This window comes from Hippoglossus hippoglossus, chromosome 16, assembly GCF_009819705.1.
Source record: "Hippoglossus hippoglossus isolate fHipHip1 chromosome 16, fHipHip1.pri, whole genome shotgun sequence".
Classification (NCBI taxonomy): Eukaryota; Metazoa; Chordata; class Actinopteri; order Pleuronectiformes; family Pleuronectidae; genus Hippoglossus; species Hippoglossus hippoglossus.
In genome coordinates this window covers 14,185,707-14,198,688 of record NC_047166.1, presented here as the reverse complement: position 1 = coordinate 14,198,688, position 12,982 = coordinate 14,185,707, and the positions used below count along the sequence as shown (strand labels likewise).

General features: G+C 40.8%; 1 protein-coding gene across 7 annotated transcripts; it reads right to left on the bottom strand.

Moving 5' to 3' along the window:
• Positions 1 to 1,169: 1,169 nt before the first annotated feature.
• On the bottom strand, positions 1,170 to 11,465 carry si:ch211-261d7.6 (zinc finger protein 501). Of its 7 annotated transcripts, XM_034611495.1 has the most exons (4): positions 11,370 to 11,465; positions 11,020 to 11,241; positions 7,632 to 9,206; positions 1,170 to 2,880 (listed from the first exon to the last, which is right to left on the bottom strand). In XM_034611495.1, the coding sequence occupies exons 2-4, from the start codon at positions 11,135 to 11,137 to the stop codon at positions 1,595 to 1,597; spliced, it is 2,979 nt and encodes a 992-aa protein (XP_034467386.1). In that variant the 5' UTR covers positions 11,138 to 11,241; positions 11,370 to 11,465; the 3' UTR covers positions 1,170 to 1,594. The 7 variants fall into 7 exon arrangements, 6 of the variants coding, with proteins under 6 accessions (XP_034467386.1, XP_034467384.1, XP_034467385.1 ...); XM_034611493.1 differs by lacking the exon at positions 11,370 to 11,465 and having other exon boundaries at positions 11,020 to 11,256; XM_034611494.1 differs by lacking the exon at positions 11,370 to 11,465 and having other exon boundaries at positions 1,170 to 2,877; positions 11,020 to 11,256.
• Between the last annotated feature and the right edge of the window lie 1,517 nt (positions 11,466 to 12,982).

Genomic DNA, 12,982 nt, shown 5'->3' with positions numbered 1-12,982 from the left:
GGCATACAGAAATGTTGCAACCATTTGTTTGTGACATAAATTCATCAGAAAAACATTAAAACTCAGGTAAGATCATTTTCTCTGTTTATTCTGCTGTGAACGACAATGTTTATCTGTTTATGACACAAATGTATTTACAACACTTTCTGAACCCGTTTCAAAGTAAAAGCACTCCAGCGTTTCACATTCTGAATCCACTCATTTGTTCAAACGGGGCTTTGATTGTTATCGACAGACCTAACGATGCGCATCTTCATACCGTAGAGTCCTGACAGTTAGTTTCGTACATAAACCAACTTCTTCTTGAAGGAAATGCAGGATATAAACCAGCAGCTCAGACGCCAGTAGCGGACACACAACGGGTGTGGAAAACAGACAAACGACACACAGCTGATCTTTTATGAGATTGTATTAAATTCCCATCAGCTGTTTGCTCTCATAATGACTCAACCTTTACTTAAACCACAATCTCCACTCAAAGCGCTGATGTCGGTTTGCAGTTGTATTATTCCCTCCACCAACAAGGTTGTGTTCACCGCTGTCCATTCCTTTGGATTTGTTTGTAAGCAAAATTACACCAAAACAACTGCAGGGATTACCATGAGACTTAATAGAAAAATGTGTTATGGATCAGGGAGGAGCCTGTTAAATTTTGGTGCCAATCAAGGAATGTTTCTTTTAACATTCTTCTACATCGTAAAGTAGGGTGCTGTTCAACATTTTCCTAGAGAATAAATTGGACCCATTTAAAAACATATTTATGAGTGTGTGACTTTAAGGGGACATGGAGGAGGTATGGGCTTTAAATTTAAAATACTTCTCAGCATAGTTTATTAGATGCATTATTTATTAGTCTTTTAGTTTGTCACACTTTTGGCAAAAGAGGTAGTTTTAGGATGAAAAGTTCAGTGTTCACTGATTTCAGGAACAATGTAAAAATAAATATTCCATGATATTTTCAAAGATTCCACTCAGCCCTCAGGATTAATATTGTTGCTAAAACTAGCTGGATGCAGCATGGGTATGTCATCTCAAAATGAGTCTAATCACACATCTCCCAAATATGTCACTCTAGTGCAATGGGACAGTTGGTTAGTACATTCAGTTTATCGTGTACAACACTCGAAAATCTAATATTGTACCCCTGAACATGAAGGCACAGGTGGATAGACATTTGTATATATTCCAATTTATTTCATTTTACAAGAAGAATGTGGTAGCTTTACAGTTATATATATGTTCTGACTCGCTAACCCAACGTTTAGCTTTTAGTTTATCAGTTTACATATCAAAAATATACACTGAAAACATGCAATATAATCTCAAAGCATCAGACAGTTGAGGTTGTTGTAGATAATCAGTTAATCTCCCAAGATATTTGCCGTTAACGTAGAGTATCACAGTGACAGTGTGTGACAATTAGAGTTTAAAAATTTCAAAGCATAGTAGACATTTTTACAGGAGACGTTCTTTCTTAGCTCAAATTGTAAATAATAAAATTAAATGTAAGAAAAAAGCAAATAACTACCCCAGTGTCAGATTACCAGGAGTAAGAAGGGCCCCACTGTGAGAAAATAAAGGCCACTGTTAGTCTTCATCCCTCAACATCAAACTGTGGAAACGGCAGCTCCCCTGTAGCATGTTTTACATAATGCAAATGCAGCTTTGCCACATCATCAAAGCCCATGTCACATTCAACACACTCCCATTCCCAGTATTTATGCTCTCTGTGCACATTTGTCTCTTGTCCCTCCTGTGGTTGCACTCTTTCTGTTTTCAACCAATCGAGTGGATCAGCCGTGCCAGATAAGTAATGTAAAGGCTCTCCGCAGTCTGACTCTTCAGAGTTTGCCTCATCAGCAACCTCGCATGGCTTCCGAGTTTCACTTTGCTGCGCAATTTTTTCCTTCTCGAGCAGCTCCCCTGTGCCACTGCTGGGAGCGGGTCTCTTCATTTCAGAATTCTTGATAAGCTGAGAACTTTCACCTGACCCGAAGAAAATCCAAAAGTGCTCTTTTTGATGTCTAATTAGGTTTGGCTTGTAGGAAAAACCCTTCCCACACAATGAGCACATGTGCGGCTTTGCTCCAGTGTGGGTTTTGGAGTGATTCATGAGCTCAGAGGACATTTGGAACCTCTTCTGGCAAACGTCACACTTGTGTTGCCTCAGACTGTGATTCTGCAGGTGTTTATCTAGTGACAATTCGTCTCTGAAGCCGATGGCACAACTCAAACACCAAAATGGTTTCTTTTTGTGGAGATCCATGTGACGCAGCAATAATTTTGGACAAAGGAAGACCTTGTTACACTGGTCACATCTGGAAGGTGTTTTTTTGGAAGATTTGCGTGATGCGTGAACTGTCAGATGACTGCGTAGCCGTGTCCTCCTGTGGAACGACATATCGCAGTGTGGGCACTCATATTTACTCAAAGTCAGGACAGTCGGTTTTGACGAAGTAGGCTTCTGTTCATGCTGCTGGAGGTGTTTTTTGTATGAAACCAAGTACGTGTAAAGCTTCCCACAGAAATTACAACAGTACTCGTGTCGACCTTTGTTAATCGATGAGGCGTCTTCAGCAGTTTCCGCTAAATCCGAATTTTTTGTTGATGATGAGCTGCTTGTGTCGCACCCATTGTCAGCACCATCCATCTCTTCATCTTCATCGTCTTCATCTCTGTTTTCACCTTCGTCTTCTCTCCCAGGAAGCAGTTCTGCTGCAGGGTTGCTGTTGTCTGGTTTCAGAGCTTCTTCCACATCAACCTCCTCCACCTGCTCCTGCTCCTCCTCCTCCAGGGAATGCTGGTGCAGGTGAGTCTTGAACACTTCAGAGTCCGTAAACTTCAATCCACATTCCTCACAGTCAATACTGCACTTGTTGTCTACAAAAGAAAAAGAGAGAATGATGATTTCAATCATTTACAATAAATCTTAAAAGCATTCTGTCCATCATATGTGTCAGTTATTCTGTGATGTTTCGCCTGATATGCTGCAGTTTGGTAGAAAGTCTGGTGATTACTGGTTAAGTCACCAATGTTAAATTGAAGCAGGTGAAACTAAACTGAGTCCGAGTTGTGGCTCTGATCTTCGTTCACGGCCAATCAGAACGTCTCAACTTAATCTCCAGAGAAGCTTTCAGTATCAGAGCAGTGCACGTTTTAAGTATTTCTATGTTGTACTGCTCATCATGTGTGTAATCCAAGCAGATTATCTTCATATTCCTTCATAGGAATATGATACTATATGGTGCTACTTCTGTTCTGTAGTATTTTATCTTCATCAACTGGTTTAAAATTTCATGTGTAAAATAGTGCCTAGAGGCCAAGGTTTGTCCAACACTCAGTTAAAAACCCCTAAACATTTACTTTACTTTTAGGAAAAGAGAAAAGCAGAAAATCTACAGATTTATCAAGCTAGAACAGGGACACGTTTGATATTACTGCTTATTATCAAAATAGCTGATCAATTTCTACTATATTCATTTATTAATCATTTTAGTTCTAATACAGTTAACAAATTTAATTAATTCCTAAATACAACAAGCGAGTCCAGTGGCCTATGTGCACATGTTCAACTCTGAAAAATCCATAAGTGTTTCCTAATTGATCGAAATTTCTAGTGATTATAAGATAATATGGCATTGCAGTTCTGTTGGCATACTTCAGGCTCCATATTTATTATACGATCTGTATTTAATGCACCAAATCATTTTGGTATGAGGAGTTCTGCTATTCTTCAGTGATGAATTAACAAGAATTTGTTTTTAAATTGTCACATAGCTTGGAGCTAAAAGTATTCTGTACTATCTGATTAGGTTGTAATTCATGACTAAATTCATTTTCAAGCTTAATACTGCCACACTAGACGGAGTAAACTCACAGTGTTACCAAGAAACACCTACGATGAATGAGTCAGAAGACGAGCACAAACCAGACTGATAAGTCCACACACACGCAGAATGACTAAACTGAGTCTGGATTAATCACACAGTCCAATAATTCACAAATATCGATTAATTTATTTTGTGACTTTTCAGAGATCTTTTTCTTCCTAGTTTCAGAAATGGCAGGACAAGGAGTAGAAGAGTATACTGTCATCTACATTTTCATAAGTTAATATAGCAAAGTAACGTCTCTTGTACAATACAAATAGTTTTGCCACGACACAAATGCTACAGTGAACTAACAACTATGCTACATCGACATAAGCACTATTGTAGTTAAATGAATAGTCTTTCCACAAAATAGAAACACTGACTAGCAACAAAACTAATCGATTAATGCAAACTGTATTGAACATAACGTTTTACGGTAGTAACTGGCTGTAATGTCCAACATCAGAACATCTTTTACAGATTCAAGTAAACGTTGCACATTGATTTTTTTATGTTATTCTTTTCTTTATCTGACATTTGCAAATAGCCAAACCTCAGGTGTTTAAAATGACAGCAGCAAAGTACGAGAAATTTGCAGTAAATAGTGCGTCAACAGCATTTTTCTTTTTTCTGTGAATCTTAAATGCAAGAGGACAGAAACGTACATGCAGAAATCTGGACCTTCAGCATCAGGTGGCTCAAAATTACATAAACACAATTGAGACATCTCAATGTAAGTTCAGAGGTTTTTTTTTACATTTGAAATATCAGTCCAGTGTAGGGGAAATCCCGAGAACAGGAAATTAACCTAAGCAGCTGCTTTTTTAAATACAAATAATTTCAAATAATATCTGAACAAATAGAGAAAGCACATGTCTACTTTAGCTACACTAAAGGTCCAACAAATAATTCTATCTTAAGAAAAACAAATATCTACAATCTAGTGTCAGATCTTTTCCATTTGTCTAATCTAATACACTCCACGGGTATGTTCACTATAGTGCTGGTGCAAATCAGTTTCTTGACTAAAAGTAGTTCCACATTCCAGGCAAGTAAGACCATGGGTATCTCCTGATGAGACAGCAGCGGGGGCTTCACTCTGCCCTATGTAATCACCAATACATTCCTGGTGATGATCAATAAGGTCCTGTATTGCACTGAAGGTCCTGGGGCAAATGGAGCAATGATACGAGTCACTGTTACAGTGCTGAGTTTCATGTTTTTGTAATGCAGCTGGTGAAAGAAAGGCTTTCCCACAGTGTTGGCACTTATGGCTACTTTGCGACTGGCTGTCTGGGTTAAGCGTAGGTTGATTCAGTGTAGAAGAAGGGAGGGACTTGTTGGCTTTTAGAGGCTTGGGAGTCATAGCAGCGCTGAGCCTGTAGCGGACCTCATTTGGGAGACGGCAGCGGACTTCATCGTGCCAGGTGAGGTGCTGCTGCAGCTGATTCTCAGTCCAAAAGGCATGGCAGCACAGAGCGCAGCAAAAAGGCCGACTCTTTGCCTTGGTCTTATGGGTTCTTAGCTGTTCCATTGTTTGAAAAGCTTTCCCACACTTATCGCACTTGAAGAGGCATTTGACTGATTGCTCGAACAGAGGGCCGGGTGGCGAGGAAACGTCAGCGGGGGATTCTGGAGTCTGGACTTCTGATTTAAACTCATGCTTAACGTCCATGCATTCTTTCTTATGGTGTGCAGATCTACACTCTTTCCCACAGTCCAGACATGTGACAGATTTCACAGGTGAAGAGGCAGATATGATGATCTTCTTTTCTGTGCCAACAGGGCTACCTTTCTTTGCAGGAAGATGACTGCTCACCACTTTACTGTTGTCTACAGATGATGAATCTTCTTCACTGCTCGTGGCAATGGAATCCATTTTTGTACTCAAAGGAAATGTATGTTTGCCTTTTGTTCTCTTTAAGTGGGCCTGCCATTTGTGGGCGTGCAGACCTCTTGCTTTGGCAAAGGTCACAGAACAGATTGAACACTGGTAAGTTTTTCCCTTTGTTGTCGATGGCGTGAACTCACTCCCATTGCAACTGACATCTATCTGTGCTGGAACGCAGTCTACTAAGACAAGTCCGTCTCCTTCAGGATCTGCAGCCTCCAAGAGTTTACTGTGCTCATTTTCATAGTGGGCAGCCAGGAGCGAACCTTGCACAAATGTCTCGTTACATTCAGGACATGAGAACTTTTCCAGTGAGCTGCTGCTCTCTGCATTTTTACTTGAATCGGGCTGTGCTTGAAATTTGGTTTGACACTGAGGATTAAACATTTGGTGGCGCTGGAGAACAAAGCGGTTAAAAAACTGTTTGCCACACGTGTTGCACTGAAAAGGTCCATCCTCCGCCTTTAACCTAACAGACTTCAAATCATCCTCTTTGAGCAAAGACAGTGAAAATATCTTTCCTTTGTGCCACCGTTTGTGGGCGCCGAGGGCAGAGTTAGACATGAAGCGCCTCCCACATTCTGAGCAGTGAAACAGCCCTTTACTGGCCTCTTCCTGTTTAGGTTTCGTATGTATGGCCAATTTTGCTTTTGCTACCCTTCTGTAACCATCAGCATGAATTCTTTTATGAAGATTCAAAGCCCCGACCACAGAAAAGCTTCTGTCACATTTATTGCATTTGTATTTCAGATCTGTTTTTCCAAATGGATCTTCTATCTTTCGCTCTCCACTTTCCATTTCTTTCTTTACTTCAGAAATAAATGTTGCCTGATCAGAGATTTTCTGTGTGCTGACCTCCACACTATCCTTGTGAGTATAAACATTTTCTAAGGGCTCTATCTTACAATCAATTGCTCCGCTGTCCCTTTTAATGCAAAGTTTTTTATGAGCTCGTAACGAGGCCTTGCTGTTGAAATGCGCGAGGCATGTTGGACACTGGAGATCTTCCAGCTTTACGTTAGATCTGGGTGACGGCTGGGAGTGCCCAGTCTCGTACCCGTGGCTTTTCATATGAAACTGAAGCGCTTTGGCTCTCGAAAACAGCTTCCCACAGTCAGGACAGCTGTATGTGTTTTTTTTCAACTGCTCCACCTGATGCTGAAAAGACTTACTAGGTGGTGGGAGTAACTGGTCATTATGCACAACCTGGTGTCTGAGGAGGCTGGAAAAAAGACGGAACGACCTGTTGCAGAGTTCACATTTATGATTTCCATTTTCATGTTTTCGCATGTGCAACGCCATAATGCCCTTGTGACGAAACTTCCTACCACACACTGGACATGCAACCTTAACACTAGAGCGTGGGCGGCCATTAAAAGAGCGCGAAGAGGCCCCGTCACCTTTTCTTTGCCTCAATTCTGCACACTCAGTCTGATTTTGCTTGTGGTGTGAATAAGCTCCTAAAGACCAAAAACCCTTCTCACACTGCTCGCAATGATAAATCTTTGGGCCTAGAAGAGTCTTCTTTGGATTGTATTCTTTCTTTGTATTCTCTTTCTTTTGAGCGGAGCAGTTTTTCATATGGTTAAACAAGCTAGCTGCATGCAAGTAAGTCATCATACACTGTGGACATTGGAATTGTTTTCTTTTGGGATGATGTAACTGATGAGAGACTAAAGCAGACAAATGTGAGAAGCATTTACCACACTCATTGCAAGTCAGGTTTGTCTTCTCTAACCCTTCTCCCTGATCGAAGTCATTGTTGCTTGTGTTTTGTATCTTGTGTTGTTGTGTGTGACTGCAGTGTGCTGCATAGCTGCTGCCGTCATGGCCGCATGTGTCAGATGTGCAAACTGCCGCTGACTGACCTTGAGTTTGGCGTCTTTTATGAATGCCATGCCACATTCTGTGAACGCGCAGTGATGAAGCACTAGTAAACCAACGGTAACAGTCTGGACAATTAAATCTTTTCTTTGTGGGTTCATTCTCGGCCATGCTCGCTACCAGTGCACACTGCTCGTCTGCCTGCTCGAAGTCGACTTGTACAATTTTCAAGTCCATCTCCGGTTTGGAAACGAGACCACTGGAGGAAGGTTCTGTGTCACCGTCGTCTCTTGATTCCTGATCCGATTCACACAGCAGCTCCAGATCAGGATTGTGGTCTTTGACAGACTCGTCCTCAGATTCACTTGCACTGATCACCTGAACATTAAAGTCCCCAGGCTCATAACTCTCCATGTCTTCATCACTCTCATTTCTTTGAGAGTCTTCTGCAGCAATGCTGGTGGGAAGCAGCCTCTCTGATTCCACATTTACTTCCATGTTCTCAGTGTCTTTTCCTTCACTTTCCAATTCTTTATGTTGAGATAGGGGAGAAGTGTGTATCCTTATCCCCTTCTCTGTTTGTCTAAAAACCTCTGTGTGGTGGAGCAGATGAGACTGAAGTGCTGAAGCCCTGGAAAACTTTAGCCCACATTCCTTACATTCAAATGCCTTCTTCTGTAGCTGACAAACTTGATGGAGGAATGACTTTGCTGGGGCCTGGTCACTGTGCGCCATACGCTGATGCCTATAGTAGAATGCCAGTGTCATAAAGTCTTTTCCACATTGCTCACATAAAAACCTTTTTGCAGAGTCTTTTGATCGATTGTCATGCCATCGCTGATGGTTGAAGAGGGCGATGTGGCCAGTGAAAGTCTTTTCACACTCACTGCAATGAAACTCACCACAGTTCTTCTTTGGTTTCGGCTTGAATTCATCTGTGGAGCATTGACTTTTGCCGCTAAAGCGCTGATGAGCTTTCATGCGCGACAGAGCCGGAAAGGCTTTACCACAAGGACACTGAAAAGTTTTTTCAGGGGCATCGTTTGCCTTATTTTTAGGAGGCTTGGCTTCAACTTTCAACTCGTCAGTGGGTAATGAATCTCCTGACTTCCTGTTTCGTGACTTGAATAACTTTTCCTCATGACAACGACGATGTGCATCGAGAGCTGAAGCACGGGAATAACTCCGACCACAAGTCTCACACTTAAATGACTTCTTTTTCAAATCTTCAAGCTCACGAAAAACTGATTTGGAGGCTTGTAAGTGTGAACGCTGATGGTTGAGAAAGTGTCCAAGCAACATATAACATTTCCCACAGTCTGGACATTCATAGGCAGGTTGCTTCGTTGTGCCAGATTTTGTCTGAACACCAGACTCCTTTTGGGAGGTTTGTCCGTGGTTCTTCTCCATGTGCAAGTCAAATTCACTCGGTTCAACAAATGACAGTGAACATGAAGTACAAAAATTAGCTGCTCCTTTGTCTTTTTCGCCATTGCTTAATCCATCCAACTGGTCATCTAAATACACGTTTTCTTGTAGGTGCTGCTGGCGATGCTCCAAGTAGGCAGGCTCCTCTCTGAAGGTTTCTTCACAATCCTGACAGCAGAAAACCCCAACCCCTAGAAATAGAAAGGGGAAAATAGGAGGTCAAAGCCACTCCTGTTTCCAGAGATAGAAAGAAAAAGAAAATATCACAAAAACACATGTGCAAATAATGTTTTTATTTTAAGGGGAATTTGAGTTTACAGTAAAATAAAACAAAAGGGTTTCCAAATAACATGAATGATTATGGATAAATAACACTGACCCTAGAAAATCAAATTACAGAGGTTCTAATAAATACAGTGTTTGAGCCAAGAGACTATTGTGACCTTCGAACAAACTTAGACATTTGCATTATTAAATAGGCCAAAGCACACACTGCAAGAGATTGTGGTGGTAATGAAAGAAACTGACTTGAACCTGATACTACTTTCACAATTAAAGTTTAATGGAAAACCTCAGCTCTATTTTTAAAAGGCTAAGAGAGCAGCGTGAGAATAGCGCTCACTCTGCAGATACATCTGAAGGAAATGTGCACAGAAGCACACTACACACTGACTTTACCCCCCAAAAAACTAGTTAAATGGACTATAAGCTTTAACTGAGGGCACAAAGTTAAAAACTGCGAATAAGTTGGTGGACAAAAAAAGAAATAGGCACCACAAATCTGGAAATTGTCCTCTCAATGTCAGTAAATATTTGCTTTTGCTCTGCCAAGGAAAAACAGATGCATATATATTCCGCTGATTCTACCATTGCTAAAAAGTGCATTGTATAACAGAGCTTAGATACAGTATCACTACATTATGGATACATTTTAATTATGTTTCTGTTATTCAGTATCACATTAGAAGCAGTAGATTAAAGGTTTTCAAAGCGTCTTTGTTTGTTGGGTGACTAATACTGACGAAGTAAAGGAAGGCATAGTGGGAGTTAAATGATGCCATAGACTGAACGTAGGGCCAGCATACAGAGGGGTTAGGTTAAAAACTAACACATGGTGACCTTGTTGTTGGCCCACAATGAGCTGCAAGAACAGCTTCAATGTGCCTTAGCATTGCCTCTATGCTTTGGAGCTCTGCTGGAGGAGGCAACGGCATTATAAAATATATTCCGTCATTTGATGCTTTAGCATCTCCCATAAGTGTTCGAATAGGTTGAGATATGGCCACAGCAAAGGCGCCAGCGAATCCCTCACATCAGTGTTTTACTCAAATCATTCAGTGACCTCTCGTTGCCTAAGTGGAGGCATTTGTTTCTCGATTAAATAATCCAGGTTTTCCATTTAAATGTGTCACTGCCTGTCCATACAACTAAAACTACACAAACTGACATAATGTGCATTAGTCACACTCACAACAATGTTCTTTATCTCATCAGATTTTAAATGTCGACATATTAAAAAAAAATAGCAGATTCCACGCAGTCTATGCTACCAATAATTGCACGTGTGCTTTAATCTGAATGGTTTCCTGGTCCTGGCCTGGTCACTTGCTGATCGCTGATCAATAAGAATGCAGTTCTAACATTTTGTTTCCCATCAGTAAACACGTGTAAAATATGTTATATTTGAACATCCTAAACAACATACTTAATGCAAACATGCTTGATAAAACACGATTTGCCGGCTATTCATTTCCACGTGGTAAATTCGGTTTGACGGTTAGCATTGCTAATATTAAAAACAAACGAAGCTATATCAACCTTACATGAATATAGATTAGAGCAAGTTAATGCAACTTTGTGCTTAATCATCTGCGGTTGCAGTAAAATAAATGTAGTTATTTATCGACATTTAATATAATTTCATGTTCGTGTTCTGGACTTGGTGTTGGAGATGGCGACGCCTTAGCTTGGCGATGCTAACAAAGTTAGCTGCTGCATACTTACTGTCATTTGCTGGGTCCTCAGTCGGGGGATGGACATCGTTTTCCGACGCTCGGTGTCCATCGGGCGGGTTGTTTCCAGCTTCCTCCTCTGTGGTCGTCGCAGCAGCAGCACCGTCCATCTTGGCGGTGTGGCTGCTCGGTGGCGCTAGCTTCCTCTAGCTCGAGCTCGGTGACCGAGCAGCGCCACGGCGGCTTCAGTTTCCCTTACTGACGCAAAGCCTGACTGGAAATGAATGGAAACTGTGCGTGAGATAATTTAGCTCGTTGACATTTAACAGCAGCGGGATATTTGACTGTTTTCCCTCAGGCGAGTGATAATAAACAAGGTGACTAACTGTGTAGCATTCACACCTGTACAGTGCGGCGCTGCGTCTACCACCGGAAGTGGATTCTTCTTCTTGTCTGTTGATGTTGTTCTTCCTCTGCTCTGGCTCCCCCCGGTGGCGTAGCTGTGGACCTGCAGTGACTCGTTTTCTGAACGTAAACAGCCAAGATTGAACTGGTTCAGCTTGTAAACAGATGTAAATACACAAGTCATTCCGATTCAGTTTAGATAATAAATTATATTTAAACATAGTTATGGGATTATTTAAAATTCTCGCCAATTCTAAAAGCAAACATTTTAAAGTCAATTTACTCGAGTTCATAAGTAGGCAACAGCGTGAATATTTTTCATAATACTTTGATTGTATTCCACTATTTCAGAGGTTAATAAGCTCTTTAAATGCACTCTATTAGATAGCTTCACATTTTTTTCTTTTGCACTTTCAATAAACTTTTTAATAATCTGTGGTTTCATGGGTTAATTAAAACATTTATAATCCGCATCAGTACATAAATTGTTATAGTTGCCTGTAGCCAACTACTTACATCAGCATGGGGCCATTTTCTGCACTGAATGTTTTTGCTTTTAATTATAATAATACATTTCATAGGCCTCGCTAGACACCCAAGGACACCTTACAATATATCATAAATAAACACATGAATAGTCTCTGTTCACTGTTTTGACAGCCCGCCTGGGTACGTGTTCATGTTGTCCACATGAACCTGACCTCCTCCAGATGTGAACATGGGCATCTGGATGAACATGCCCTTTACACGTCTGTGAAGTGTTAAAAAAATAAACAATGCTGACACACCTCCCACCTGCTTTAAAAAACACATTGTCCACCACTGGCTATATCTTATTTGTATACAGTCTATGTGCGACACACAGCACAGTATGGCTCTACCTACCATATGAACTAGCTACTCTCGGCCATGCAGGCCCACTGAGAGTGCACAGTCCTTAATTCAGTTTAAAAACCTCTCATTTACCAACCAAAGTGTCAGACACAGGCTCAGACACTGACAGGAGCACAACCCACAAATTTGATGTGACAGACTCATTTTAGTCAGGCAGACTGAATTGTTTTTAATTGGCTCAGGGTGACTGTATGCATTTGCGTGATCAATGAAAGTAACACTCTTGAGTTAAAGTAAAGTAGAAAAAATTTAATTACAGAGCAGTAATAATTCTTGATGCATACATGCTCTCTACCGGCTTGTTGAGAACCAACAGATTCATCACTTATAATATTTATCCAGGACTACAGTCATACAATACTCAGAATGATGTACGTATGCCTTTAAACTATTACTATTTTGTTTTATTAATTCTCTATCTATTTATTTTTGAATCACTGCAGGATGCCTATTACCATCTGACAAAGGAAATGTCGATGAAAATTAGTCTTTCAGCTTATTCAGGTGCATTTATATTTGTATGAATCTTGATTAATGTACAGTCCTTTTTTTCAAATAAAGAATAAATCTAAATCTACTGCAACAGGGAAGGTAAAAGCAGGTAATTACCTGGAGACCCGAGCTGAGAGGGAGCCCCTGACAATGGCTCACTAATACACAACAATTTTGTGAGAACCTCCTTAAATCCTACAATAGGCGATGCACAGAACACTGCA

Bases quoted from the DNA above. Each gene is read 5' to 3' on its own strand.
- si:ch211-261d7.6 (XM_034611490.1), bottom strand. From the start codon at position 11,137: ATGGACGGTGCTGCTGCTGCGACGACCACAGAGGAGGAAGCTGGAAAC. The intron at 9,207-11,019 runs GTAAGTATGCAG...TTCTATTTCTAG, and splicing joins TGAGGACCCAGCAAATGACA to GGGTTGGGGTTTTCTGCTGT.